Source organism: Corvus kubaryi, unplaced genomic scaffold, assembly GCF_017639235.1.
Source record: "Corvus kubaryi isolate FWS band 111438036 unplaced genomic scaffold, C.kubaryi_AGA036_p1.0 37266, whole genome shotgun sequence".
NCBI lineage: Eukaryota > Metazoa > Chordata > Aves > Passeriformes > Corvidae > Corvus > Corvus kubaryi.
In genome coordinates, this window is record NW_024581081.1 from 7,192,176 (window position 1) to 7,220,042 (window position 27,867).

The following is a 27,867-nucleotide window of genomic DNA, read 5'->3' on the forward strand; positions in this document are numbered from 1 at the left end:
TTTTATTTTCATGCTTTTCTTTCACTTATAAATGTTTCAACTTAGTTGAAGCCACTCAGAACAGAGATAAGTTTTTCAACGGGCTTTTTGAGGGATCTCTTAATATTTTTTTGTGTTTTTGCTAGAAATTCTGAAAGCATTGTGCTTTTAGGCAGAAGAATTTTTATCAAAATGGTAAAGGGAAATGTGAATAAATGATAGCAATAGGAAGGAAGCTAATCAAAAGCGTTGAATGGAAATACCATCCGACTTGTGCTTGGGTTGGGTGTTCCCTGTTATGCCCTGTGGCAAGTAACTTGTCTGTGACAGGTTGTGCTGATGCAGCACTGGAGACAGCTGTTCACACTGGGGTCAGTCTTTGTGTGTGTTGGCCATTTCAGTCTGTGAGGGGATAGTAGTGCTGAGCTGGGAGCATATTAAGTGATGCAGCTAAAACGGGATTTTGCTGACATCACTTTTATCAGCCAGTCTTTCAAAGATGCAGAGACCTAAATGTCCATGCAGAACGGTCCTGTTTTGTGACATGGGATCTTCCCATTTCTGTTTTACTGACTTCCCCCCTCTCTTCCCATCCTTTGAATCTATTGGATTCAGAATGAAGTGCTGTGTTACCCTTTAACCCCTCTCTCTGCAGCAGTTCCTGTGCTTACGATACACCTCGACATGTCCATGTTCCCAAAGGCTGCCTTTCCCTCCAGCCCACCTGAGCTGCAAATGTTCTGCATGTGGTTTTGGGGTTAAGCTGCATGCTGACACTAACTCTATGGCAACAGAGACAGTTGGTGCAGATACTAAACCTGTGACTGCAGATGGATGAAATACCTTCATTGATAGTCTTTTTGAAGAAGGGTGAATGGAAGTAGAAAAAAAAATGAGGAAAAAAGGAGGTCAAAAGCAGAGCCTTGCTAAGAGGATTAAAGGGGTTAGAGTTTGTTTCTGTGGTACGTACCAGCTGATTAACTTTTTGCTTTGACTTTTTCAAGTTACAGTCTCCTCTGAGGAGAGTTTGAGGGCCCCTTGATAGGCATTGTCAGTCACAATAAGTCATAAAATCTGTCACCTAGGGTGCCTTGCCCTCCACGAACTGTTGGCATGTCCCAGCTGTCCTTTGGTGTGAGAGGTGGTGCATCCCTGTGCTGGAGGCTGGAAAGCAATCTCTCTGAACACTGGCTGTTTCTGGTATCAAGGATATCCCCAGTGAACTTCTGAATCATTCTGGTCCTTCAGGTGACACAGTGATCCAGCCCATCATGTGGGGTGAAACATGCATTGGCAGTATGCAGCGTATCCTCTTTCACAGCTGAGGATGGGACTTGCTTTCACCTCGGTAATGCTTTTAGAAATGAAGCACCAGAAATAGCCTTAACTTTGTAGCTGTGGGTCTGTTGAAGCAGTGTGCAGTTCGGAGCAAAAAACTGAGCAGTTGGACGCTTGGATTCAGCTCCTGTCTCTGATCCTGGACTCTCAAGCTGATGTTGACACGGTACCCATGTCTTTCTGGGTCTCTCTGTTCATGTAACTGTGAAATGGTGAAATAGTTCCTCTCCCTGTGAAGAGCATCACTTAGTTTTTGGGATTCATGAGCAGATGGTACTCATTTAAAGGTAGGATGATGAGTGGTTTATAGAAATGTGGAATGTTAAGGGCTGGAAGGGACTTTAAAGATCCTGCAGTCCCAACCTCCCCTGCCATGGGCAGGGACACCTCCCACTGCACCAGGCTGCTCAAAGCCTTACCCAGCCTGGCCTTGAACACGCAGAGTTGGGGCACCTACAATCTCTCTGGGCAACCCGTGTCACCCTCACAGTAAAGAATTTCTTCCTAATATCTAATCTAAACCTCTTTCAGTTGGTACCTATTCCCCATTCTTCTATCACTGCATTCCTGACAAAGAGACCGTCTCCGGCTTCACTGTATCCCCCTTTGGATACTGGAAGGTTGCAATGAGATCTCTGTACAACCTTCTGTTCTCCAGGTTGAACAGACACAACTTGATCAGCCTGTGTTCATAGGGGAGGTGCTCCAGTCCTCTTTATCAATATTGTGGCCTCCTCTGGACCTGCTCCAACAATTCCATGTCCTTCTTATGTTAGGAGCACCAGTGCTGGATGCAGGACTCCAGGTGGGGTCTCACAAGTGCAGAGTAGAGGGGTAGAATCACCTCCCTTGACTTGCTGGCCACATTCCTTTGGATGCAGCGCAGGATTTCCTTGGTTTTCTGGGCCGCGAGTACATGCTGCCACCTCATGTTGAATTGCTCATGGCCCATCACCCCAAAGTCTTTGTCCACAGGGCTGCTCTCAATCCCTTCTCTGCCCAGCCTGTAGGTGTGCCTGGGGTTGCCCCAACCCAGGTGTGGCACCTTGCACTATGCTTTGTTGAACTTCATAAGTTTGCATGGGCCCACCTCTCCAGCCTGTCCAGGTCCCTCTGGATGTCATCCCTTCCCTCCAGTGTGTTGGCTGCACCACAAGGCTTGGTGTCTTTAGCGAACTTGGTGAGGGAGCACTCGATCCCGCCATCAGCATGGCTGACAAAAGTGCTGAACAGCGTCAGCCCCAGTACTGACCCCTGAGGGACACCCCACTGCTTTCTCGTGGAGGAGGTTGCATGCAGCTGTCATCTGGAGGCTGCTGGGTACAGAATGTCCTAATCCTGGGCAGAAGCCCAAGTAGCCTGGGAGCTGCTCTCTTTTTGCCAAAAGATAATTCCCAAAGGGGTTTTCTATTAACTATCCTGGCAAGTCCAGAGGGCATTTAATCTGCTCACTGTTTTAGGAAAAAATGAGATTCCTCATTTTATTTCAGCAGTTGCAGTGAACAAAATACACTTACCAAGAGGCTGAATTTGACCTTAAATACAGTCCAGCCATACAAGCTGTCACTTTGGTCTGAAGCTGCTTGACCTGAAATAGCTGTGGTTCCCATCAGCTAGAATTCCCATCAGGGTACCCCAAGTACATTGTTGCCTCTGTGCTTTTTGCAAGAAGTTTCTTCCTGAAATAGACTTTTTTGGACAGTGAAGGATTTTATTTTCTCTGTTGTCCATCTGGTTCCTTCATCCACATCTGGAATGCTATGATTACCCAATCCACAGCAACAAAGATAATTTAAGAGTCTTAAAAGACAGCAGAAGCTTGTGGAAAGGATTTATAGCTTATTAGGGTGCCTGTATATTTTTTCTCTGTCTAAAGAACCTTTACATTATTGTGTCGTTTCTAAGAATGAAATTACCCTCAGGGAAAATTAAAATCCATCATAAAAATGTACTTGAGAGTAGCATTGTTTTCCTAGAAATCACTGTAAATACAAAAGGCACTATAGGTAAATAGTGAAGGTGCAGAGCCTGTTTCTTGGGCAGTTTAGCACAAAAGAACAAATAATCTTCAAATAATTAGCAGAGCAGGATAATTACTTTTATTTTTGTTATAAGTGGGATGTGTTATATCTGTGTGGCATTGCCCATATAGAAAGCAGATTACATTAACACCTTTCAGACCTGAGGAAGTCTTAAGACAGTGCAAATCAAACAGAAAGAATCCAATGGCATTTAATGCCTTCGTTGCTAGTTCATTAACTAAGGAGGGTGGAAAATAAAAGGTTAATCAAAGGGGATTCTTACTAGACTATACAGTGATTTTTGTGGCAGGGTGACAGAAGCTGTTACTCAAGGGTTTCTTTTCATTCCCCTTCATTTTGTCTGCCTCTCCACTCCTCCTTGCGCTGTGCAAGCTCGGCAGGTCTGTCGTGCCATCCGAACCTCGTAAGTCATTACATGCCTGGCTGGCTGCAGTAGAGGGCTGGCATGGCCCATGAGCTCAGGGCAGTGGGGCAGGAGGTGGCACTGTTCACTCTCTGCTGGCCTCGAGTGTGCTTCTGGTCCAGAACCTCCATGAACCAGAGATTCCTGTTTTTCAAGGAAGACATGACAGAAAAAGTTGAGGAGAGTGAGCTCCTTAAACCACAGAGAATGGATTTTAGTAAATTTTGAAGAAGCCAGCAGGAAGAGGTGGCAACCTCATGTGGTAGGAGTTGCGTGTCAAGAGTTTCGTGAAATGACCATACCTGGCCTCTAGTTGTCAATTTGACCAGTTCAGCTGGCCAATACCTCTTACAGATCATCTGCTTTGTGGGAGAACAAGCATTCAAAACTCTGTTAAAAAATAGTTATGAAAACATCAATATGTGAGTGCTTTTCAAAGAATTGTAGCTATCCAAATGTCATGGAACTTCCCACAAAAAGTGTATTTTGAGCAAAGATGCAATGCCAGAAATCAAAGTAGGCAGCTGTATTTTCCTGTGCTGACATGCTCCGTTTTGCTTTAGTGAAGCAATAATCGCTTCACTGCTGCTGATTGCAGTCTTGTGCCCTGTTTAAATATCTTCTGGGGAAGACCAAGGAGAATGAAGTTATTAAAAATCTGAGTTTCTCTGGGTTCGTTTGAAATGAATCATTATTAAGCAATTCTGCCTCACAACTTTTTAGAAAGTGAGTATTTAATTGCTGCTACTCAAATGCATTTTCTTAGGGTATGATTCCTGTTTGGACATCTTTTCTCTTTAGATAATTTGGTTTTAAAAATGTTGAAAATGGGAATAATGCACAGTTAAGAATAAGAGTTGCACCACTCATTGGGGAGATGATAGCAGACTGACAGCATCACGTTAAGCACAGAGGAAGCTGTGTTTAAGCTTTATTCCCCCTGCCTTGTTTGCCCTGACCCTGCATGGATGCACCTGGAAGTCTGTCACAAACTCAGGTACATTTGTGTATCTGTTAAAGGGGAACTTCTAACTCATATTTCTGTGTGGACATAGAAAGGCAGAATGACACAAAATCTTGCTGGGTTTTTTTTGTTTGTTTCTTCTTCAGAACAAAATATTTGACAGTTTCTCTGCCTCTTTATTGGTTATAAAAAGTGATGGAAGAAACATTAGCTGTGAAGAACCCAATGGAAAAGAGCAGCAAATTGAAAAGAACAGTTGTAATTGAAATAAGGAAAGAAAACAACTCATGAGCTGATTTGAAAAAAAATTGGAGAATTCAAATTCGGCTGAATAGTCCTTTGAAGAGAGAATTTTCTTCACAGTAGATCCTGTTGAATCCTGAAGTAACATATTGCCTCACTGCTGCTGCAAATTCATTTGTGCTTGTAATCTAAGACTCCTAAGGCTAATCTCAGCCTTCCTGTGCTACTGAATAGGTATACAATAAGCAGTCAATTGATTTGTGTTACTCTACCTAGTTTCAGAAGCACTTATTATACCAAATAGCTTATACTTTTCTGAGCACTCTAGCTCATCTCTCTTTGTTGCTGAGTTGTCATGCAATAGTAAGCATCTTATATTGCTTACTTTCCAAAATATGCCTTTTGTTTGTTTGTATTCTGACAATATATTAATTTTATTTCAATTTACGTATGCTTTCTGATCTTTCATGTGTTGCTGTCTTCCATATAAAGCCTTTTTCGCCCAGCTGAGTATTCAGTCCTTGCCAGCTATTTATAATTCAGTAAAAGCCCGTTTTCTGTTTCACACATCAGTTTTCATTGCAGCTAGGGTGGAATCTGTTATGTATTTGTGTGCTGTTTTCTCACACAGGCAAATCCTTTCATTCTCACCACTTTCACCAGGAGGTTTCAGCTATTTAACTGGTCGTGCACATGGACCTGAAAGTATTTTGTGGAGGTACTTGACTGGAACATCTGAATCTGTTTCCCAGTATCTCTTTTTTTATACCTTTCTACCTGGTCCTGTATATATCACATTACTAAAGTAATTTCTTTCAGGGCTTGTGAGGAATTTTGCTTAGTTCAGCCCCTATAGATCCATTAGGCTGCTGCCTAATGAATTAAAGGTTCATGAATATTAATGATGAAATACCCCTCTGTGTCCCAGCTCTAGCCATCTTCATGTGTGAGGAATGACCGTTTTTATACAGTTGACTATAAAACCTGTCTACTGAATGATTTCTATTGTGTAATCTGAAATCCCGTAATTTAATGTAAAATAATTTTGAAGTTGCCTAACTGTTATTTCAAGTATCTTTCTGCAGAGAATAGTGATGCATTATGTGTTAGCATTTACAGAATAAGCAGCCTTTCAAGGCAGTTAGACAAAAATTTCAGAAGCTTAATCACAAAATGATCTAAGGAAAGAATCTTAAGATCATCTCTGGCCAGGCAGACCATAAATAACCCAGGTATAACCCATGTACTGGGCTGACTTGATGGCTTGGTAAGACTGATCTGAATTGACTGTAGTGTTTAGACCAGTAAACAGCCTTGACCAGAACAATATCCATTGGCCCTTTCTTTTATTTTTTAAGTAACGTCTTCTGGCTTCATTGGAGTTGTAGTCCTGAGGTAGACCTTCATTAGGATACCTCTTTTCCTGTCATGTCTGCATGCTTCCATTCCAGCAGTTTGTCCGAAGATGCTATGTGGGCTCTGAAGTTCATTAAGTTCATAAACTCCTTCCATATTTGTGTGTGTGTACATGTTTGCTGTCTGCCCTAAAAGTAAATAGTCCTACAGTATTTGTTACAGGGAACTCCTTGCCTTAATTTGTTGTGGGCTTCCTTTCAGCATTATTAAACTTTTTAGTCTCTGGCTGTGGGTTGGTGCGTGCTGGGTTTGTCTCTGTGGAGGAAACGGAGTATCTTTTGTGCGTTAGTTGCTTTTTTATGTAAGCAATAGATTCTGTGTAAAATTCACTCATCCTCTATGTCTTCCTCATACTCATCTGTTCTTTGAATTTGGATGGGAAAGAAAGTGTCTCTATGGGGTTCTGAGGATTTCCACACCTCCTGGGAGTTAATTTTGCCCCTTCTTTAGAACAGGTCAGTAGTGCTTATCAGGCATCGGGGTCACTGCTGTGAGTTGAGGCGTTCTGGTTTCTCCCAGAAGTGAAACCAGACATCTTCTAAAAGGCTCTTAGCCCAAGAAGAGGACTTCCTAGAATTTTAATCATACCCCATTTTGTTTTGACCCAAAATAGTGTGCTTTGGAGCTGTGCTAATTGACCTGATGTTCTGGTTTTAGATTCCTGGTAGTAACCCTCAGAGCTAATTTACACAATGTGCTTTGAACTGAACTTGGTAATGCAAATATAATGTCCTATTAGCAAACTATGAATGGTTCCTACTGGGATTTGTACAATGATTCTGAGTTCATTATTACTGTCATTCAATACTGTGGATGAGTAGAGGAAAAATAATTAAACAAAGTAGTACTTTCAATCCCAGAAGGAATGTAAAATCAACAAAGTTGAAAACCCAGAAGTCTTAACTTGTGTTTAATATATACACTCTGTGGAAAGGGTGGGGGAAGCAAGGGTGTGTATTAAATACTCAGCGTAGCTGCCCAGCCTAATTGGATGGAAAAATTGATACCCAGTGAATCATATATTTCCCTCAAATGACTCCATATTTCTCCACATTTTAGACTGATAATGTTACATGGAAAATGGCTTAAGAAGTATTTTCTTCTAATCCTCCTTTAAATATAAGTCATCTTCCAAAAGTGTTGCTTGGGGATTTAGCTGTGTGACTCCTACTGATATCCCTGGAAGTTTCACGGCTAAAATGCACAAACAGCGCTTTGAAAAAGCCTCTTACAATCCAACACTGTGGAAGCATTTGCTGTGTGAGCATTTCTCATTTCTACAACTTGACCTGGTGTTAGCAGCAAAATCTATGAAAACCTTAAAGCTGAGAAAACTGTTGAATGTTCCTCAACTTTGCATAAACATGCAGGCTGGTGCAAGTCCACTTCTACTAGATGGTGGGCAATTTGTCCCAATGTTTAAAATTCAGTTGCTAGGGAAGATGACAGAAAAGCCACTCTAATTGTTCAACTGACATATTAATTAGTCAGCCAGGCAAAGAGGCAGCAGCTCAATTGAAAAATTATTCTCCAGTGTGGTGAACTGTAGCACTTGGCTCTACTCACATGTGAACAGAGTGCCCTGGAAGGTCAGCTGTAACCTGCTTGTCTGCTGCAGACCAGTTCAGACCAACAGGGTTTCCCTTGGGCTCAGTTCTTCAGCAGTACCTTTCAACCTGCTCTTCGTCATTCCTTCTTTTTCCTATTTGACTCCCTCCACTTCTCTTTTTGGCACTACTCTAGTGTGTTTCTTGGGCAGACTGTCTCTCTTAAGCTGTTAACTGCCCAATGATTAGACTGGATACCTGAGCAGGAAACCTGAGTCATCTTCTCTATGTTCAGGCTGTGAGACTCATGGAAGATTTCATTCCTTAGGTGTCAGAGCCCAGAGTTGTTGTGGTCCAGCTGGTGGACCAACATTCTATCTGCCTGTCCACCTTTTCCATGAAGGAGTAATGACAAATGGATGGATGTTGTCTGTAGAGCTGATTAGTTTGTCCTGGGAGTGTGCAGAAGTTATTGCTTCTCTTGCACCTTAGTGAGAAGGTTGAGGAGGCATAATTCTAATCCTAATGTTGTACATTTTGGAATAGCCTCATAATGCTGTTCTTGCTGTAGGTGTTGGGATATTCTGAAGATTTGGACCTTGATTTTTGCCAGAATTAGATTTCTGCCTCATGTCTTCAAAACTTAAGAAACTAAAACTTGCCTTTTCAAGGTGACACTTGAAAAATAATTTAGGTTGTGAAGATTGCATCAACTAAGCATGTGAAATCATACCTAAAGAACATTTGGTATTAGAAAATGTTCAATTAAGCTATTGTAGAAGAGTCTGCATCAGCCATTGGGAAGTTGTTTCAACATCACCAGAACAACCAGTAAAGTATCCACAAACTGCTGTCTCAGAAATCCTTACACAAGTTTTTTTTTCTAGAAGCGGCTTAAACACTGCAAGTTTGGTATGAAGAGCAAAACAAGGAGTAAAATTCCTTGTGGTATTGAATGATTTGCAGCTTAAGTGAAAGAGAAAAGCTGACAAAATCTGAAAAAGAAGAATTTGAAAGGCAGAGTGGAAACTGAAAAGAACAACGGAGGAGAAAATGACACAAACAGCATAGACTTAGGAGTCAGGGAGGGAGACAGCTTGGGTCATATGGCAAACAAAATGCACGAAAAAGAAAGTCAGTCAAAAGTCAAGAAAGTGTCAATTTCAACAGAAGTTGCTATTTTAGTTGTTTGTTTTTTCTAATGGCCCCTGCATTAAAGCATTTTGCTGCTCTGAAGAATGAGTTCACTCATCCTACTTACAATATAGCAGTGCAGAGACTCGATATGAAGGGCAAGGTCTTTAATTTCTTTTCTTTATGGACATTACATAAGCAGAGGTCTTAGGGTTTAATTCAAATAAAAGATTTTCTATTGATGCTGAAACTGCTTCAATCTAGAAAGAGATTTTGAACTAGTAATAAGGTTGCTCTTTTCATCATCTTTCTAAGCTAAATATGAATTGTCTCTTTAAAAAAACCCACAAAACCAAAAGGTTACAGGGAGCTCAAATATTTTATGGTTATCCAGATAAGGGGAAGATGCAGATTTATGCCTAATTCTAGTGACAGAAGACAGTATCAAGGAAAAAAAGATAAGAAAGAGAGGGTAGCATCGGGGAAGATTATGTGGTAATTTGCAATGTACTTGAGTCTGTCTTCCATTGGAATGTCATTGGAAACCCATTTTTATTATCCAATGTAAAGTGATGTGTACAACTAATTTATAAAGTGCACTTTATCACCGTATGTGAAATCTTATCCCTTCGTTGTGACCACGTTAGCTTAGAGATATTAAAGCCGTTGCTCTCAAGAACTCTACTGTAGTAGAGTTTTGCACTAGGAAGTTAGTAAGAAAACTAACAAAGAATTTATAGTATAAACAACATTTTTAAGTCAGCCAATTAAATTAATGATCCTGTCTTGAGAACAGTTAAAAAAACATCTGTCCACTCAAGAGTGCGCCCTTGTGTCTGTGACTCTGCCCTTTTGGGTGCTCAGGATTAGTAGAAGCACTCAGTGCACATATGGTCTTGTAGGTGTATCTGTTTTGCTCAGCTGCAGTAATTCTCCCACATACATTGTGTAAATCTCTGCCCCAGCTTTGTGTGTAAGGAGCAGAGAGGCTTTTAAGGCATCACTGCATGTTCATGGTCAAAAGCATCATGTTTACATTGATGTGTCAGGCATAGCCAAATATTACTTGTGGGTTTAATGAAACTCGTATGCAGTTATGTGCAGGTTGCATAATGCCAGGAGGAAGCAGCTAGGGCAAAGATTATTAGGGATTAAGGAAAGTGATATATTAAAGCTCCCTTGTCCCTGAAATGGCTGAACAGAACAGGCTCTGCTCAGCCTCTCTGCTGGGCAGCTTCACATTTTTTCTTGTATGGAAGCCCTGTAATTGCATTGCAGAAAGGATGCCTGGTATAGCCAACAGTGGTCAAGTAGTTTACAAGGGGTTTCTGAAAACTTCAGTGTATGTGGGACACTGCTTCTCTGTATCATGGTCTCATTGTCAGCTATTTTTCAAAAAAGAAATTGCTGCTTCTCTGAGGTTTGAAGACCTGTTCTAGATCCTTGGAGAGAACAGCAGTACAAAAATGTAAGCTAGTGCTATTTGCAGGTCTCGTTTGTAAGCCTTGGTACAGGAAGTCCCTGCTTTATTTGATGTCATTTCAAGGTTGTTAAAAAATAGCTTGCAATGCTGAATATTCTTTCTCATCACTATTGCCATTTATATTACTTCTAACCTTCAGTATATACCTTTGAGGTCCACTTTGCTTTCCTTAAAATTACCTGAAGGACTGATGCCTTAGTAGCAATTTGTTCTACTATGAAGGTGTTTGAGATTTTCCTTTGTCAGTGATAGCATTGGCTTTTTAAACACTTTTTTCCCTTTTTTTGTGGCTTTTCAAAGCTCTCATGCTTGTATGCTGCTCTCCCTTTAATCTCTTTTAGTAACCGGATTCTACAGCAGCATTTGGGGGCATATTTCATTTTTCTAAATTTTTTTTTTTGTTATGCTGCAGTGATGTGGTTTTGTTCTATAAAATTTTGAACAAAAACATCTTCTTCATTAAATAATTGTATTTGTTGAAATAAAAATATAATTTTTCCTCTGACTTATGGTTGTCTCTCTGTAGCTGCCTGGGTTCTTGCTAATTTGTATGGCCTGACTAGCAAGCATGTTGAGATAGGGAAAAATAATCAGCAGTATTAATGAAATATAATATATTTCATTAAGTATGAAATTTTGCAAAGATATTTTAGAAAAAAATTCTGGAGGGGTTAGAGTGATTCAGAGAAATCTTTGGTCATTTTTCCTTTACAATCTTAAATTAAAAAGCCAAAATGGGTTAATAATATAATTTTTTAGTTACTAAAGCATTAGGTGTAATACTGCATACTTGAAAGTTCAGCAGAAGAGCCACCTGAAACCAGATACTGTGTCTTTTAGAAGCTTTGATATTTTTGAATTGCTGTGACATGTGTCCAGTGGTCTATGGATCATCCATATTAGCTGTAAAGTATCCTCTTAAGCCAAAAATTGAATTCTGCTTTCACTTGTTTTATAGTTTGTCTCATCAGACAAAAATGTTTGATCTGTTCCTGCTTTTCATAACATAGGCATTAGGTGTTGTCAGTAATTGTCGTGGAGCTTAGTCCATGCATAAAGCCTTAATTGTTCTCTGTTGTTTGTCTTGGATAGCTATATAAAGGGCTCATTCTGGGTCTTTTTATCTTATCTAGCAGTTTTAAAATAAATCTTACTTCCAGGAAAAACTTGTGGCAATTCAAGTAACAAGTTTGAACTCTTCTGGTGCCTTTGCACATGTTGAGTCTGGTTGCCTTGTTTTTGGGTGTGTAATGATTTCCAGATGATGTCTTGTGACTGCTGACAATCTACAGAGGGCAAGCTGGACACATGGCTCTCCTTGATGTTCAGGCTTTGCTTTATAAGGAGAAATGAAAAAAGGAAATTTTTTTTTTTGAGCGGGGAGGCTGAACAGATGGTCAGCAGAGGATTGAATTAATAGGTGGCAAACAGGCAGAGAGGAGAACCAGGTAGGAGAAAATGTAAGCAGATTGCTCTCTGATACCTCTGCCTTCCCTTTTGTTCCTCCCCAGTTGTTCAGTAAAGAATGCAAGAGAAATAGGAATAGGAAGTGAAAGGAAACTTTTCTCATGGGTTTTGGGAAAGAGATTGTACTTTCAATGCTAAAGTCGTTAATAAGTTACTGTGTAACAAAATGTAAACAATGATTCTGGTGGCTGCAGAGAAGCAAGCAAAACAGGATGGTCCTATCCATGTGATGGAATGGAAGAGGAAAACTCAACCCTCACTTTCCCATAAGAGAATTCAGGCGCCTCCATCCCCTGAGGATGTTATTGGTGAAGATCTCCAGCATTCTTCCAGAAGTGGTACTCCAGTCACTCTGGAGCTAGAAATTGTGTATGGATCCATATCCTATCTAATTTTAAATAAAGTTAAACCTGTCTGCAATGAAGAAGACCTTTCTGGGGCAAGTTGGTTTATTTAGGTCAGCAGTGTAAAACAGAGAGAGAGTTTGGTTTGAGCTCAGATTCCCCTGAAGTGAGAATGTTGTCATCCAGTACCAAATGCATGAAGTAGGAATGGTTTTCTTCCTGGTTTTCTGCAGCCAATTTAAAATTCCATTTAGTGCACTCCTGTCATTTGTAGCTTTTGAATCACTTGTGGAAAAGTAACCAAACCTGTGATAGGGGATCTGCACGTAGCCTGTGGTTACTGCAGAGGTGGTACATGCAGGGGAGAAGTTGGAAGGCCAGGAGGTTGCTTCCACATCTGGGGCTGGACAGGTGGGTGGTCTGCTGCTGTTTGCTTTGTGAGCCTCCCTACACTTTAGTCTCTTGAAGTATGAGGGCAGGTCTCTTGTCATGTAGTTATGTGCTCTGGTGACTGCTGGGCCTACAGCCCTTTAATTTAAAATCAGTATGCTTGCTTTGATACTGTGCAATAAAACAATGCATAAAATTTCAGCTGATTTTTTTTTTAAGGTAAATTATTTACTGAAAGTAATTTGCCTCCTTCTGCCCGCTGTCTCCCTCATGTAGCATGGAAGGAATCCCTGTGTCAGGTTTGACAGATTTTGCAGAAATTTGAAAGAAACTCAGAAACCATGTGAAAGTATGGTAATTCTCTTGAATTTAGGCAATTTAATCATCACAGAACTTGAAGGGTCACCTGTCTCTTTGGATGAAAAGTACTGCATACAACAAAGAAGGTTCAGGAGGCAGATTCTGGGAGTGTCTGTTTCTCAAATGTGCCTTTTTATGCAGGGTGGTTTTCCCCTGCTCCCTGTCACCTCTGCAAACCTTTTATGCCTTGCTCAGAGACAGAATTGTCAGTTGTTGTTACAGACAGAGCTGCTGGCACCTCCTGTCATTTCTCTGTGTAAGATCTATTTTCTGTTTTTTATTTCTTTGTCAAACTTCTGTTCATTCTGAGATTTTCCATAACTTATATCTGCCCTGACGTCTAACTTGAGAGCAGAATGTGGATTCTCTGTTAAAATCAGTATTTTCTGTACGCTATCTATGTTTAGCTGTAATTTTTTACGTCAAAGGCAAGGTGCCACTTGTCTTATTGCAGGCTCCAAATCGTTGTTGCACCAAGGTCTTCAAATTAAGCCATCTGTAAATATGTTGAGAACTTTGACACAAGCAGAAGGAGCATTTTCTTTGCCTGCTTCTGCTATGTGTAAAATACTGCCATCTTTCCAAAGAAGCTGGAAAAACTTGGCCAAACTTGGCCTTTATGTGATCTCCTAGAGAGAGGAAGCTGCTTCTCCTGGGCTTGCAGTGCCCACCCATTCCCAGCATGTCTGGAGGTTAGATGATGCTTCCTCCTGTTCAGGATGTACCAATGTGTTTGGGAGAAATTGAACAGTAGACATTCTGTATCCACAGCTCCAAAGGGAACTTCCTGAGGAAGGCGAGTTGTTCACACTGTACTTTCAGTGTTTTCCTGTTTCAGAGCAGTGTTCGGGGCAAAATGCTATGCTGTCATGTGTTCTGCCAATTTTGTATTTCTCTATTACTCTTCATAGATTTTTATTACTTCCCATATTTTTCCAGAGTTAGAGGGTATAAAGTGGAAATATGCTGTAGGTATTTAAATGTAAGAGTGAGCGAAGTATTTTAAGACAGTGATTATGTATCAGAAGAGTTGCCCTGCGGTATCAGAGCAGTTGAGTGTCTCGTGCTGGAGAGGCAAGCGATGCTGATGGAAGTCTTCACATGGACAAGATACAACCTACTCCATCCCTCTGAGGGCTCTGAAAGCAGTGGAGTGTCATTTGACAATGGATCCTTGAAAGCACCCTCTTCTCCTGTGGGATGGGATTATGGTAAAATCAATATTACTGAATCACCCAGCTGTTGTTGCAGGCTCTTTTCCATCCAGAGGGACTGAGACTGCCTAGCAGCCCTGCATAGTGTACAGCCCTGCTGCATTCACAGATCTCAGTCCCAGCAGAACTGCTGCTCCTGAGCTGCCTTCCAGTGGTATGCCGCCACAAAGCACAGCTTTCCAGTTGTGTGACAGGACAGTATGCTGTTCTCCAGGCCAGCTGTTTACAGAAGGAGGCAAAAACCTCGTGATTGAGTTATGGAATCATCTCCAATTAGGCAGAGAATATTCTCAACTCCACCAAGTAAGATTGGGTTGTGTCTTTAAATGTCTGGCTTTAATTTCTCAGGTGTTCAGGACAGATGTTGGTGTTTCCAGTTCACCTTTCTGTAGTGCTTCTAATTGCAGAATAGCCAGTCTATTTGGACTCCCTAAATTTTGGCCACCTCATCTCTGGTGGCAGTAATTTCCTCAGGCTGATTTTGTGCTGTTCTGCAATGATATTTAGAGAATTAGCACATTTCTTAGAACAAACCACAGTTCCTGGAAGAGACAGGTAGTAACTACCTATCTCGGTATTTACTTCATTACTGGCTGACAGGGAACCAGCATAGAATTTCCTTTGTCTTTTTTGAGTATTTACGCTTTTTTACTAAGGCACTTATTTTTGTCCCTTTAATCTCGACCTTTTCTGCTCTTTCTACTTGAGTTCCTTGGGAGCAATGCATTGGAGAGAGGCCATTGTTCTTCACACAGAGCTTGTTCTTTGGGGTTTCCCCCGTCTGTCTGCAGGATGCAAAATTCCTTACCATTCTGTAATCCAAAATCTTGTTACTGGGGCTTGATAAATCATCTTGACATGTAGTTGGGCAGCTGAGATGTCATCTCTGAAGTTTGACTGTCTTTTCAAGTGAACCTTTAAATATATCAAAGCCATTCTTCAGTTTTTCAGACCCCAACTTCGAGCATTAATGTAGTACATCTTCCATGACAGAAAAGATTGGAATCATTTTCATAGAGTCATTTCCTGCTTTCATTTTCTCTTAGTATTAATAACAACTTCTACATTTAAAAAAAGAATAGTGACAGGAAAAGCAACATGTCAGCCTTGTTCACACCTAATTCTATCCTCAGAGTAGATGAATGCGTGTCCATGCAGTGATTTTTATTCCTAGATGCTTAAGTCAGGAAAAAATCTCATTAAAGCCAGTGGGAGTTTTGATCTACCTGACTAATAAAGTATTTGAGAAGAAACATAATGCTTGTGGATCAGAAAGGCTAATTTTGTAGGCTTCAGTCTTGTCATGCAGGCCGGTGATGTCTGGCAGTTCTTTTTATGCTGGGTATTGATCTAGGAGCTATCACAGCTCTTCCAAGCTTTAATTTTGTGGAAAACTCTGTCATTATTTATCCATGCTTTCTATCCATTTAAAAAAAAAGAAAAAGAAAAAAAAAACCTTCTAGGATAGAAGGCAAAGAATTTTCTTTGGACTTTGTATCTCTGGGACTCAGTGGATGACTTGTCTGGTAGAGAACTACTGGCCTATGAATACTATGATATTGACTACCAGTTTTTAAGCCCCTTATAAAATTTTAAAGATTTATTCTTCTGAGTTGCCAAGTATGCACATCTGGAACATCCATATGAACACTGGGCTCAAGGTATCTCCAGTCAGATACTCAGGTTTTATAAAGTTTTAGGAAATATTGATCATAGAATCCAAAGCATATATCATAGTCCATAGGTCCTTTTAAGCTCAATTTTTGAGGACCAAAGAATAAGAGACCGAAGAACAAACGTGATGATACACTTTCATATGCAGGCTCGAATAATCTTAGTAAGTAATAGAAATAGCATTACCCCACTGGGGTTGCTTTCAGATGAGAAATGATATGTGATGTTATTTTAAAAGAACACTATGTAGGTTAATTATTGAATGATACTTATGCAGCTTCTAAAATGGCAGATTTACATTCTGTAGCAGTTACAAGGCCACCACAGGAGCTCACTGCTGCTTCTCAGTTCTGTCTAACCAGGACTGATTCCAAGACTGGACCTTGCTGCTGTAAGGAGGAAGAAAATTTTAAGATAAAATAAGAGGAAGAAAATTTTAAATAAAATAAGGGAAAGAAATGCTGACTCACTTTTCTTCAATTAAGACTTCACAGGAAAAGTTTATTTTTAGTCTTAGCAAATAACGTGGTATTCTGATCTTCTGTGAGTATTTATACTTCTTTATTTTAATGGAGAATTTATACTTCTTTATTTTAATAACTCCCCTCAAGGCCAATATAAGCTAAGCATGTAAATCCCCAGAGAACTTATGGAAAAAGGCAACCCCATTCACTTAAATGTAAAAATAAACTATTTGGCTTGCAGAGAAGAATCTCATAAATTGTTATTTCTTTTCTTTCTCTGTCATCCAGTACTTTCTTGGCCAGATTGAAGGCACACACAGTTTCCTGTTTGCATTTTTTTGCTTTGAAGTGATGGTGAATAGATTCATTAAATTAGAACAAAAAAATCTGCTAATCTGTTGCTTGTCTTCTATTGCAATGGATGAACTAAAAGGCTGGAAGTATTTCTGTATTTGTTGTAGTGCTGTCTACGGTTTGTTACAAGCGAAGTAACCTTACTCAGATTTTTAAGATGTGTTTTCCTTCCAGCAAAATCACCAGGTCACAGCTTTTCCAATTACACAGAGAAGAAGGCAAGGAGACAAAGCTAGTCTGGGGAGCTTTCTCTTTCAGCAGCAAAGTTTGCATTTCTTTTAATGTAGTTAAAACGTTTGACAGGAGAGAGTAGGGTTTAGTGATGTGAGGTGATTTCCAAATGAGTGTTAGCTTTTTGCTGACCTACTTTTGACTAGTGGTGTATTCTTGTCCATTACTTTTTGTCATTGAATAATGCTGATATATTAAGCTGTGTGCTTCAAGGGCATTGTAAAATTGCATGTAGGGGCAGGACTGAACTGTGAAAGTGTGAATTACTCTATCAGATCAAACCCAATTAAAAAGTGACAAGCACAGCAGGAGAAATTGAAAGCAAGGTTTATCTTTCATGTAACGTAAGAAGTCACTATATCGGTTAGAAACAAAGTGAGCGTGCTACAGATACTCCGCCTCTTCTCGTCCCTCTCCGAAAATTAATAATATCTGCTGACTTTATTATCCAAAAGAATAAGCCCCTGAGTTGTAACAGCTCATGTTGAAGGACGCTGTGACAATGGCAAGAGAAGGGGAAGTACAGCACCCGTACACCTTGAAGCTTTTTGCTATCAAAGCGTGCGCTAGGCCTCAGGTCAGCGCATTTGGGGGTTGATGGGTAGGGAGTTTGGAAGAAGTGGTTGCCATTTGTATAAAGCTGTAGTGTGTCATTAAAGAAAGACTTTCCGTCTTGCAGGCTCTCCGCAGTTCCGCAGGATGTGTAGTAATAAAAGCATGGTAAGGAAACTGAGCTTTTACTAAGCCCTGTAGTTGTTAGAGAACTGCTGCAAGCTAGGGAAAGTTATTTAGTCTCCAGTGCCATTGCAGAAATCCTGATAAACCCTTTTGCATAATGTCCACCAGCACTCTTCTAATGGTTAGTTGGGTATGTGGATGTATAAACTAATGCAGTTGTCTATGTACAGTATAATAGTGCGGAGTCCTGCTTCCAGACTACTGGGGCTGTGGTGGGTTTGGGTTTTTGTTTGTTTCAGGTTTTTTTGTTGTTTGGTTTGTTTGTTTGCTAATCCAATAAACCCATATAACAAACAAAATACAAAAAAACCCCAGCCAAAAAGTAAATCAACCTTGCAAAATGTCTTCTATACTTGCCATTGCATTGCAGACGGCTTCAGTGATGTGTGACTGCTGTGTGACCTGGTGAGCACCACCTTCTGCAGACAGTCGATGTTACACTGACCCTGATGCTTGCTGCTAATGGTATTACCTCAGTGAACTCCTCTGTGTATAAACTTCAGCACAGCTGATTTGGTTAATGCTGAGTTTTCAGGTTAGGTTTTGGTGGGTGACATTCCACTTTGTGAAGGAAAAAAACCCGTCAAACACAGAAGGGGAAGCGCTTGATATGTGTGTGTGCTTGGAGCCATCGTATTGTAAGGAAGGTGGGGGAGATGAGTGGGTAAATTCACAGGGGTACCTGATCCAAGTTTTGCGTGTAAAAACAGTGATGCTCTGTAGGATGCCTCTTCATATAAAATACACATCTGATGTGCAATGAATTAAGACTTTAAAAGAGACCAACTGATTTGCAGTCCTACTAGCCTTGGACTTGGCAAACAGCTGTTAGGGAGAGGGGAAAATGTTGTCATATTGTGAAAATGGTTATTGTCTAAAAGGCTCCACTTTCCTGAAAGAGGTTTACCTTCTACCATTGATGGAGTACTGGTGGTAATTCAAAAGAATAGCTTTTTTGTTGTGTGTTATGGTAAGTAGTCTTTTGGAGTGTCTTCTGGGTGAAGAAGTTGTAGGGACTCAGACAATATCTAGGTCTGAACTTTAAAAACAAACACACACAACTCTCCCCCCAAACACCAAACCACAAAAAACCCCAACCTGAATTTCATAACAATCTTGAGTGATATTTCTTTTCATTCTATAGTGTTTTGGTTTTATCAGAAAAAGTTTGATGCAAAATTGATAACAATTTAAAGGACTGTTGTGCATGCACTGATGCATGTTTTAGGCTGGCTTACTTCTCCTAAAGATAAAGAGGAGGACCTAGCTGCATGTGTAATGTTTCTTTTTTTGTGGGGATGATTGTTTTTTGGCTGTTCTTGTTGTCTTTGTTTGCTTTTTATTTTGTCAAGAAGAAACTTCTACAAACTGTGCCTTTGTTAGTCTCACAGTTTTTCTGGCCCAACAAAGAGGTTAATGCATTCGTTATCGATCTATTATTATAATATAGAGACAATAGACTTTCAAGAAAAAAGGGAGAAGACACCCACACTCTAATTTGAATGTGAAAAAGATTAATGAAATTCTTATTCCTAACTGATATGTGTAAAATATGTGGGTAAGAGATGAGTTGGTTTAAAAAAGAAAACCCCCATGAAACTGTACAGTTATACTGTTACCTAACTTTGACCTTTATTTTGCAGTGACCAGTGTAAAAGAAAATGCTGAGAAGTACATGGAGATTCTGGAGGATAAACTACATAGGTAAGGATGATATTGTGGAGACCCTTTGAAATCTTAAAGATGCTTGTACATGCAGCATTGATATGCATAGAAGTGTTAAGAAACTTGCATGAGAATAATACCAAAAATAGTTCAAAGTAGGAAATACTGATTGTGTTAAGAGCTCTGTTCATGGCTGCGTTCAGCAGCCTGGCAATGGGTGCAGGTGAAAGAATCACTGCATTCTCCAGTGCACAGGACTGCTCTGGAGCAGTGGTGGTCCAGCCAGAAACCCTGAAGTATTGGGGATATGACACCTGGGTGAAAAATCACCCTTCTGCTCCTATGCAAAACCCAGTGCTGATCAGGGCCAAGGAATCCCTTACCAGAATTCTGTACATCTTTAGCAAGTAATGACAGTCTGTGTAACAGTTTTGGAAAAATGCCTATTTGGGGTATTGTGGAGAGCAAATACAAACCAAGACAACAATAGAGATATCTTAAGAACTGAATCCTAATGCAGAATTTACAGATTTTTATGCTTTTTTTTTTTTTAAACGCTAACATTTATATTTCCTTCTCTTGCTGTGTGAAGGGGGTTCTAGGTGACCCCTTCTGACTTTCAGCTTCTCCTTGAAATATGGTTAGCAAATACTACACTGCTGTTGTAATGGAATCTTCTAGTGAGTGAACTTTGCCCTGAATGAGTGTATTTGTATTGAAAAAGGCTTTCATGGGTTGTAACTGGAGTTTGTGTCTTAATGAAATGTAATCCACCAAATTAACACCGCTTCCATTTCCATTACTGAGCAGGTATAATTAATAAATTGTTGCCCTTGCTGTTTTTTTTTTTGTTGTATTGATAAAGAGAGGGTTCTATATGTTTAGTTTTGTTCACTCATACTTTTGAATATAGAAATATTTATTTTACTCAACTCTTAAATTTAAAAGATATTCAGATCTGAATTAAAAATGATGGAAAGAGACCTGAAGATCAAGCTTTGTGTCTGTGTGCTGCCTAGCCCTCTCTTAATAACATTTTTACTCCATATACTTCAGTCCATTAGTTTAAGACACATCTTAAGGACTTTGTGTGCTGCCTTTTTGAAAACCATACTCTTCAATAAAAAATAAAGTATAGCAACATGTTTTGATGCTTCTAGACTGTATGGATTTAATTTGACATATCAGGCTCTCAGAAGGAAGTAAATTTCTCTTTAAGTGTTAAATACTTGGAGAATCTGTATGTTTGTTTCTCCTTCCAGAGGTTTATCAGATAGAGTTTGCAGGTACCAGATGGTGACAATTCAGTCCTGAACTTGTTTTCCAAGATCTGCAAATGGAATAAGTCTAAAAATAGTTCAAGTAATTAAGGGCTAAGAATTTGTTTGAAAATTGATGGCAAGAGAAAACCTTTAATGTTTTTATCAGAAAGAAGTTTCCAAGATACGATGTATTGAAAAATAGTTTATTTTTATGCTAATAAGGTGGTTATAGATGTTTATTTTTAATACATTCTTTGGTCTTTAAGTAGTTAGCTGCACCATCTTTACAGCTTGAGCAATAAAAAGAAAAAGCAAGCAAGAGCCCAATAGGCCTCCCTGAACCCTGCCCCTGCTTAGAGCAGTAACATGAGAGAGCTTCTCATTTTCAGTCTTCATACAGATGCTCAGATTACTCATTTATATATATCATAAGCTAAAGAAAGAGTCTCTAAGGAAAATTTAAAGAGTGAGTTTTAAGATTACATTTTAGACAGAGGTAGAATTTGCATCTGGCTCATGGATGCGCCTTTGGGGATGCTCTTGAAACCAAAAGAGGATCAAGTCTGGGTAGCATGAATTCAAATAAGCCTCTAAAGCTTTTCTCCAGATGAAATATATAATTTTGCCAGGTAATGTTTCAAATAGAAACAGCCTAGATTCAGAACCCTTCAATTTAAGATACAGCTTCAAAGTAAAGCAGAACTCTCAGAAATGTTGTTTTTGACCACTTTGTAACAGAAGGAAAAGGAAGTTAATGAAGAAAACTCATAACGAAACAGCTTTAATGAAGATTCAGGTTTAAAAAATATCAGTTTTTTCAGTTAATTTCCCTCCCACCCACCTTTTTTATTTAGTGTGGAATATATTCCTCTTGTCCTTTTTTTTTTTTTTTTTTAATGGTTGGAGGGTGGGGAGGGGAACATAGCTTATTTGCTGGAGCACCTTTTGGTGAGGTGGGGGTTTTAGGGTTTTTTGTTTGTTGGTTTGTTGGTTTTTAAAACAAGTGCAATGCTTTTCACTGTGACCTAAAAAATGCATCCATTGTTGGGTAGCTTAATAGAACACATTTCATTAGGAATGCTACTCTTTTGATAGCCTTGTACGTAAAGAAAAAATGGGAAAATATGCATTGACAAAACCCAGAAATATGTTCAGTATCTGTTAGTTTCACCCCAAGGAAGGCAAACCACCCATTAAGTATACAGATTGCTTGACATTTTTTTTTCCTTATTTAAAGTATGGGTTATATTCTGAGAGTGGACTGACAGTTGTTGAGGACAATATCCTCCAAGAAAAGAATGAACAAATAGCACATTTAATAATGTTGCTGCTGTCTCTTTCCCAGTCACCAGCATACATCAAACCATTCCTCAAGTTTATACATTAAATCATTGGCTGCTCTCTTGAGATTGTAAGTACCACTGCCATCTCTTCCATGGTAGACCTTGCAAATTGCTTACCTTTTGTTAACAAACAGAAGATGTGCAAAAGTGGTCAGAGTTAGGGTAACCAAAGTGAGTTCAGCAGAGACATCTGGATGTCTGAATATCTGAAGTACAAGAAGTTTTGCGTGGATAACTTCAGCTCATCACTTGAGCCGTTTAGGAGGGATTGTACAGGAGAAGTTTACAGTAATTGCCTGATATAGATAATTGAAATTCAGATGAGCATCTTCTCGTGGGACCCTTGTTCTTCCACAGAAAGTGGTTTTTTTTTTTTTATTTCGCTTGTTTTCACACCAAGTGAAGGCTCTGCTAGCACTTTATATCACTAACATAAATAAAATGTACTTCAACCATCCAACTCTTTCAAGAACCACCAAGTTCTGCCATAAGTGAGCTTAAGTCATGTAAATGAGTGAGGGTCACGAGCTGATCCTAGGAGAGAGTGCTGTAAAGCCATAAAAGATTTCATCTTGAGCTGTTAGTGGCTGTATGTCATGTTGTAGAAACTGTGATGTCTGCTATAGGAGGACTGTTGTGCTAAGGCTGCTGAGTAAGGCTTTCCAAAAGCTTTTCCCTCTTGTCTATGGAGCAGCACAGACATACTTGGGAGTGCCAGATGGTCTGCGGTAGTTTTGCGTAACCCATGACCCTCCTCAGTTGTGCTGAGGGCTGTTCCAGCTGCTGGTAGTATCTTAGCAGTGCACAGATAGGACTGAAATGTCATCTTTGCCTGCCTGCCCCCAAGACTGTGTGTTTTCTACTGTGCTTCCAAGAGACCTTACAGCCCCTTCCCTTGCTGGATAATGATCTGATCTTATTTTGCTTACCAACAGTTCTGCTGCTGGAGTATTAAAATGCAGGTTAGACAAAATACTAGATCCTTCTAGTGATTCATTTAGTCCCTTTCTTCTTCCCAGCTGGTCTAAGTCATACACAGCGGTGAGAACATTAGCTCCAAAATTCTGAGCAGCAGATACTTTATATGCGGTGATGCATTCCTTCATATCTCTTGGCCCACATGGTGATGACTTCTAAATCCCTTATCATAGCTGCCTCAGGCTGGAAACAATTTTTTTGTACTAGCTGATGTAAAGATGACATTTCTTGAGCTGAGGGAATTTAATGTGATTGTACTGTTCTCTAGGCCTTGAAAGATTATGCTGTGACTTCCATTCATCACAAAAACAGGGCTTTTAAGTGGCTTTTCCTAATTCCCAGATAGGAATCATGAAATTATTTTTGGGGAATAATATTGTTCAAGAATAACTGGTGACAATTACACAAAGGTATTTTATTGAGCTATTTTCTGTGCTATTCTGCAAGAAAGGGGAAATGCACAAATATAACAAGATGCAATACTGCAATGACTTTACTTTGCCATTGTTGAGTGATAAAGCACCAGGTAACTTTGCAAATGTGTGCAAAACCTTTCTTCTTTAATTGACTCTCTTTTGCTGTTTGTCTTGGGTTAATTTTCTGTTCAACAATGTTTGTTTTCATATTAATGGTGCCTTTAGTTGCACTCATGGGTACATGGTATGGAAAATGTCGTGGAGTCTTAACTTACAGCACGTAAGTTGTGCTCATCCAGGTGGTTCCTTGTTCACTGAGGTGTTAAGATGGTTGGTGTGATACAGGCAACTTGCATTTATTGAAGCAGCAGAAATCAAGCACAAGGTCTGTTTTACCCGGTCTCATCTGTGATTTTTTTTTTTTTAAAGCATTTCAACCAAATGTCACTTGACTAGTTCAGAACAAATGTGGCTGCAGCCTGGTTGCTCTGGCTGCTAGGGCATGCATGTATTCTGTGTCAGAAACAAGGGTTTCTCATGCAGGCAGTGTTTTTAATGCATTTGAGTATGTCATCTTCACTGAGATCCTGTCCCTTCAGGCAAGACATCCAATGTTCTGAGAGTCCCATGCCATAAGAGGACAGGTCAGGATTAAATGCCACCACATCACATTCCAGTTTACGTGAAAATGAACAGTCTTAAAAGTTATTGCCTTCCCTTATTATTCATTGTTAGCTTACATACCACATGTCTTGAGTCTCCTTTATAACATACTAAGTTTCAGAAATGGTTTTGGGAGCAGAGCTGGGTTTGAATGCTCCGAATAGCACAGCATACTGAAAGACAGTGTTTCATACTGCTGATGGTCTTAAAGATGATCTCAGGACACATCAAAAGGACTGTGTATCCTGGCAGATTTGTAGCTCTCTTTCTCTGTTGTTCCTGTCTGTATGGAATATTTTGTGGTTTAGTTTAACATTGATTATATAGGTGCAGTTTCCCCAACTGTGTTGTTTGCTCATGATTTCAAGCTGTTGTTTTTGAGTGGTCCTTATCTCTGTGAAAAAATGCCCTTGGATGGCAGTGGAATCACTTGTGTTGCCTGCTGTTACAACAAAGGACTGCGGGACTAGGCTCAGTGTGATTAACTTATGTACTGAAAGTTTGGAACATGTTTAGAGATTGATGCTGCTTGAAGTGAATATGTTACATAACTTGCCAGATTCATAAATTTGGAAGAAATCTTTGCACTCTCCAGTGACATTTGAAGGCATTCTGCCTAAATCATGGTTTGCTGTTCTTTAGAGTAAAACAGTCTCTCTCGACCACACTGTGTAGTTTTATCATACTGATGGGTACCCAAAAGGCCTTCAACCACCATCAAATAATTTCTCATGTTTCAGTAAAGTGAAAAACACATTGCAGTGTCACCAAACTCTCATGGGAACAATCAAACACTTTACTTTGGACAATCCGTTCTCCTTGTTGTGAACAATACATCTGCTTTGTTTCAGTTACCTTATTTTTCTGTCTGCGTGAGAGAGGCTGTCATGAAAACAGGACTATTGTTTCTTAAAGGTTCATGTTTTCCTGATATTCTTTTCCAGCCTGAAAACAGCAACTCTTCTCATACTACTTACTTTGCTGTGGAAAGGTTATGATACCATGGATTGAAGAATTATCACTTTCAGCCATGTAACTGGTAACAAGAACATAGGAACTTGTGAATGAAAGTAGCATTTTAAATGGATTTCTATAGGGGAGGGGAAATTTGGCAAGATCCAATGGATCTTTTGGTACTTTTGTAGTGAGGGAAGTTTACTTGCCCAAAATACTCACAAATCAAAGGAGCTGTGAATAATGGAAAGCAAACTGCTAAGTGTGTTAGTTAATAAATTACAGGTAATTTTTTGGTTGCTATATTGGCCCAGTCTTATTTGGGAGATACATCTTCTTTTTTAAATGGTTTTGCAAAGTTCCACAGTGGTGAATCCAATTAACAAAGAAGAAAAATGTGAACCTCTTTCTTGCTCTGTTTTCTCCCCTCTGCTTTAAATGTTGTGTGCTTTCTTATTTGCTGTTCTTTAATTGCCCTGTCTTGAAGTTAGCAATCTTAGAAAGGGGACTTTCTGATTCTCCTCCTGCTCTTTCCTTTATTGTGGCTCCTCTGTCTTCCTTCCTTGGTCTTGTCTCATTTCCACTTCGTGTATTTTTTTCTTACCTTTGTTTCCAACTCTATCCCTTGGGACACCTTTTTTTGCCTATCTCCTTTGTGCATCATAGAGCGGGGGGAAGTTGGATAGTAGGAATATAATAAAGCACTTTCTACACAGAAAACCTATTCTCACCTTTAAACCACATTAGATTACTTTTCAAGCTGTTTTAGGCTGCATGACCACACTGCAGGTTCTCACTAAATATCCTTATTGTCTTCACGATCACTTGCAATGTATTTGAAAATGTTTGCAGTTTCCTGACAAAGTATAGTATCTTGGAAGCTCTTAGTAAATTTAAATAATGTCAGAAGAAATTTGATGGTATTGCTTCACAGAAGTGGATTAGCCTAGATTAACTGGGTCTGGAGGAAAGGGGAGAATCTTCACTATGCCTTTCATTTCTGGTTGTGGAAAATGTAGCTAATGCCCACAGGGTGTGGAAAAGGAAATCATCTCTATAGAAGTGCAGCAGATTAGTTTCTAATCATGTTTCTGCAGCATAATGTGCATTTTATCGTCAGTGTTATCTGGTGGCGTGTGCTAGTGGAGATCCCTTGATAAACTCATGTCTGTGCCAGGATGGAACTCTTGATTCCCAGCCTTGAACTTGTGTTTCAGCCCTGGCAGGACTAATATCTATCTATAGATGAAATGCACATTGCACAAGCAATAAAAATAGAGGGCAAAGAATGCAATCGGCTTCCTTCACCAAGTGAGAAAATGTATTTAAAAAAAAACCCCAAACAAAGCAAAAACCAAGCCGAAAACCACCCCCATTACTACTTCTGTCTGTGGCATCCACAAGATAGGAGATAATTCCACTGATGGAACCCACCACGTCTTTTGTAGCAGTAATCTACTGTGTGGCAGTAGCAGGAATCTTCTGAATTTGCAGTGATAAAATGAATTTTTTGCTTCAAGGGGAGGAGAACTTTGTTTTATATCCTAGGGAACCATCTGCTGGTTTAAGGTGTGGAGGGAGATGGGTAGGCTTTTGGGCCCCACAGTACTCTGGGGGAAGGGAAGGTAACAGAAAATTTACTTCCTCACTTTAAGTTGTAGTAGACAATTAAAACTGCACCAATGTATATGTGTTACATATAACATTTTTAAAAAGCTGTTTGGCTTCTATATAAGATGATAAGTGAAGAAGGGCACAAGAATTAAAACCTCGGAAATTATTGTCTTCCCCCCCTCCCCCCCTTTTATATGTATGTATTTATTTTTTTGGTATTTTGCCTGTTTGGAGACACTGGGTCACAAATACTGATTTTTAATTGGGAGGTAGGGGAACTGTGGCACGTGACTGTACTGTTTGATAAGAAGCAGCAGAAAGCTCTGTTCTTTTTAGCTGTTCTCAGCATTGAAACTAAATCTTTTTAGGGGAAAAAAAAAAAAAAGGTCAGATTTGAGGCCAGTTTCCAGTGCCTCAGAGCTTTGGAAAAAGCAAAGCACATGGTTGAACAGCCTTTACTAACTCCCTGTCCATATTAATTCAGGTTTCAGCCAGGGCTTTTTCCAAGTTACTGAATTAACTTCAGTAGTTAGTGTGCAGCATTGTCAAAGACAAGGTGACAGGAGATTTTGCTGCTTATTCATGGAAAATCTTGCCCTTCTTCCCTCTAGGCTCTTTGTCTTCCATTCATTTTATTCTTAGCATAGCAAAAATTGTCAGAGGGCAAGGCTGGGTCTCCCCTTCTAAAAACATAAAGTATTGCCCTTGCTTGAAAAGGAAATGTGGTGAAAGTTTACAGCCTCTCTAGCTGGTTAGTAATTGTATATTTTGTTAGGATTTTGTTTTATTCTTTATGCCCTATTCTTATGCTGCATTGTTCTGGTGCTGGTCAGTCATGCCTGCAAAGCTAGAGTGCAACACTGTGCTGAAATTCATTAGTGTCACATTCTGTGGTTTAACCCCAGCCAGCAGCCAAGCCCCACACAGCAGCCCCTTGCTCACTCCCCCACCAGCAGGATCGGGGAGAGAACAGGAAGGGTAAAAGTGAGAAAAGTCATGGGTTGAGATAAAGGCAGTTTAATGGGGAAAGTAAAAGCCACGCACGCAAGCAAAGCAAAACAAGGAATTAGTTCAGCACTTCCCATGGGCAGGCAGGTGTTCAGCCATCCCCAGGAGAGCAGGGCCCCCTCATACACAGCAGTTATTTGGGAAGAGAGATGCCATCCATCCAAACATGCCCCACTTCT

General features: G+C 39.8%; 1 protein-coding gene across 1 annotated transcript in view; it reads left to right on the top strand.

The window, feature by feature from the left end:
• DISC1 (DISC1 scaffold protein) overlaps positions 1 to 27,867 on the top strand; it is a 189,506-nt gene that overhangs the window by 126,058 nt on the left and 35,581 nt on the right. The window contains 1 exon segment of the mRNA XM_042025244.1: positions 19,429 to 19,489. Within this exon segment, the coding sequence (XP_041881178.1) occupies positions 19,429 to 19,489 (61 nt within the window).